Here is a 2,441-nt window from a genome sequence, read left to right on the forward strand (position 1 = left end):
ATCTTTTTTTTCAAGAAATAATTTTACCTTAAAAATATTTTGAAATACTTCAAAAATCTTATTAAATACTTTGAGATTCTTAATAATTCTTCAAATTCTGTTGAAACATTTGAAAGGTTCATTGATATGCTCTAAAATATTTTGAAACCTATTAAAAACGATTAATATCTTTTAGGATCTCCCGAAATCCCTCGATATCTTCTTTTCTCGATTTAAATTCATAATATATGCTCTTTGAAGGTCTTTAAAATCTTCCCACATTCTTTACGTAATTCCTAGAGATTATTTAAAATCGTTTGAAATTATTTTATGAAACCTTTTAAAGTTTTTTGCATATTCATTTTACATTTTAATAAAAAAAAGGTTCCAAATCCAAAGAGCAAAAAATTAAAATAGTTATAGATTATCTAAAATTTATTTAGAAAATATGATGTTCTAACAAATATAAAATAAAAATTCATAAAATTTCACAAATCTAAATCACTTAGAAATATTGTCTAGATTATAACAAAAAATGACATAAACAATATTGAATCTTCTTAGTGAAGCTTTAGATTCTTTGTATTTTTTATGTTTAATTTTTATTTCATTTCGGAAATTATTAAATATTTCATCCAGTAACTGACATTCCGGAGAAGCTAAAATATTAAAATAAGTTATAAACATTTTTAATTTTGAAAGTTTAAAAGAAAGCTGTGCCATTATTTCTGTTTTTTTCAACTTAATTACTAGAGAAGATAGTACTTTTTACGGTATCTACATAATACTAAACAACATCTCTTCAGCCTCTGAAATCTATATTGCATAGCGGAGCCAACCTCACGAATTTATAAGCATTTTAACAAATTTGACTTTTTATATGGTTAAGGAGATATGTAATTTTTTTAGCGATTGTAGATAAAAATGTATCTGAACTAAGTTTTATTACTTTTTTTTATTTTAAACGGCCAAAAAAAGGAAAGCTTTACCCAATCATGAAAACGCGTTTCTCCACAACAATAGTTTCGTCATAGTAATAGTTCGAGATATTAATCGAATATGGCGCAATGTACTTTTTTAAATTTGGATCGTCCATTTATTTCCCTTAAATTATTTTTTAAAAAGTAGATTTTTATTATTTTTAGTTTTTAGCTTTTTTTCTCGACTCGCTCTTCAAAAAATTAAATTTATTCTCCAAATATAATAAACTTAATAGTCATGTGTATAAATCATACGTATATTGCACAGCTAAAAAAGTTACATATGTTTTTCTAAAAATGTAGAGCCGTTGGTTTAATGGTTTGAGGATTTCAAGAAGTTGGAGACTCCTTTTTAGTAATTCTGGGAGAACATATATCGATTATCTTCTCAAGGCTTCGAAGTTCTTCTTGAATGTGTTTAACATACGCCCAACGAAAGCCCTTCAACAGCTTTACGTTATCCATATTCTCCTGAAAATTGTACAAGTTCTGAGCGAACGTCTGACAGTAATCACCTTGCAGCGCTCGGGTTACCTCGATGCACATTTCTTGCCAACTAGAAGCTTCCTTGGTCACGTCACCCTGATAAGCATTTGTAGTAATCAAAACTTAATTCTCAAATTAAATTTAACATTTATACCTACTCTGACTCATTGTCAGAAATTTCCTGTTTCCTTCTCTTACAGCCTATTCGATACATCCAATCAAATTTAAATCCAAGGAAATAATTACAAGATTCACTATCAATTATATTTTAATTAAAATACTATTATGCCTACATTAATTGAGCATTAAAATAAAAATTGACACTAAAAATGAAGGTTGTAAAGCAAAATTTTAGTTGTGAAGCATTTGTCAGAACAAGGGAAAGCCATAAAATCAGAACGGGCCAGGTCAGTAGTAGTGGTCTATGTACGGTCAGCCAAAATCCTAAACTGTATTTTTTAATCTAGGGTGGTCCAAAAAATACTTTTTAAGAAGTTGAGACGATTTCTGATTCTGTCAAGATTTATGTGAAATTATTAGGTTTGACTCATAGTGCACTAATCTATCTTCTTTTTCAATCGATTTTTTATTTTATAACCACAAGTGAATAAAAGATTAGTGCCAAAAATATCGTACTTTCGCAAAAAACGTACTCAAGTTTGTTATTCTGCAAATTTCATATCAATCACTCAAATTGCTAATAAAGTGACTATTATAAGTTGCAAATATAGACCCCGAAAATAGTTTTTATTCCACTCATTTTTAGATACAATACATTTTAAAGAAAATAAAGCTTTCAACGTTAAGAAAATTATTTTTTCGAAATTGAAATAACAATAATTAGATATGAATACCTATGACAATACGTAATACAAATGATTGAAAACCACATTCATACGAGGCTAGTTCAATAAGTCCTTAGAATGACCAACAGATGGCGCGCGAATCGCTCCAAATCATCTGTTTTCAGTCAGCACCACTCCCGACTAGATATAT

General features: G+C 28.3%; 1 protein-coding gene across 2 annotated transcripts in view; it reads right to left on the reverse strand.

The window, feature by feature from the left end:
• Window positions 1-1,213: 1,213 nt before the first annotated feature.
• LOC117167391 overlaps window positions 1,214-2,441 on the reverse strand; it is a 27,099-nt gene continuing 25,871 nt past the window's right edge. For both annotated transcript variants that reach the window (XM_033352283.1, XM_033352282.1), the window contains exon 6: window positions 1,214-1,541. In XM_033352283.1, the coding sequence (XP_033208174.1) occupies window positions 1,290-1,541 (252 nt within the window). In that variant the 3' untranslated portion in view covers window positions 1,214-1,289. The remainder of the gene's footprint in view (window positions 1,542-2,441) is intronic.

This window comes from Belonocnema kinseyi, chromosome 2 (genome assembly GCF_010883055.1).
Source record: "Belonocnema kinseyi isolate 2016_QV_RU_SX_M_011 chromosome 2, B_treatae_v1, whole genome shotgun sequence".
Classification (NCBI taxonomy): Eukaryota; Metazoa; Arthropoda; class Insecta; order Hymenoptera; family Cynipidae; genus Belonocnema; species Belonocnema kinseyi.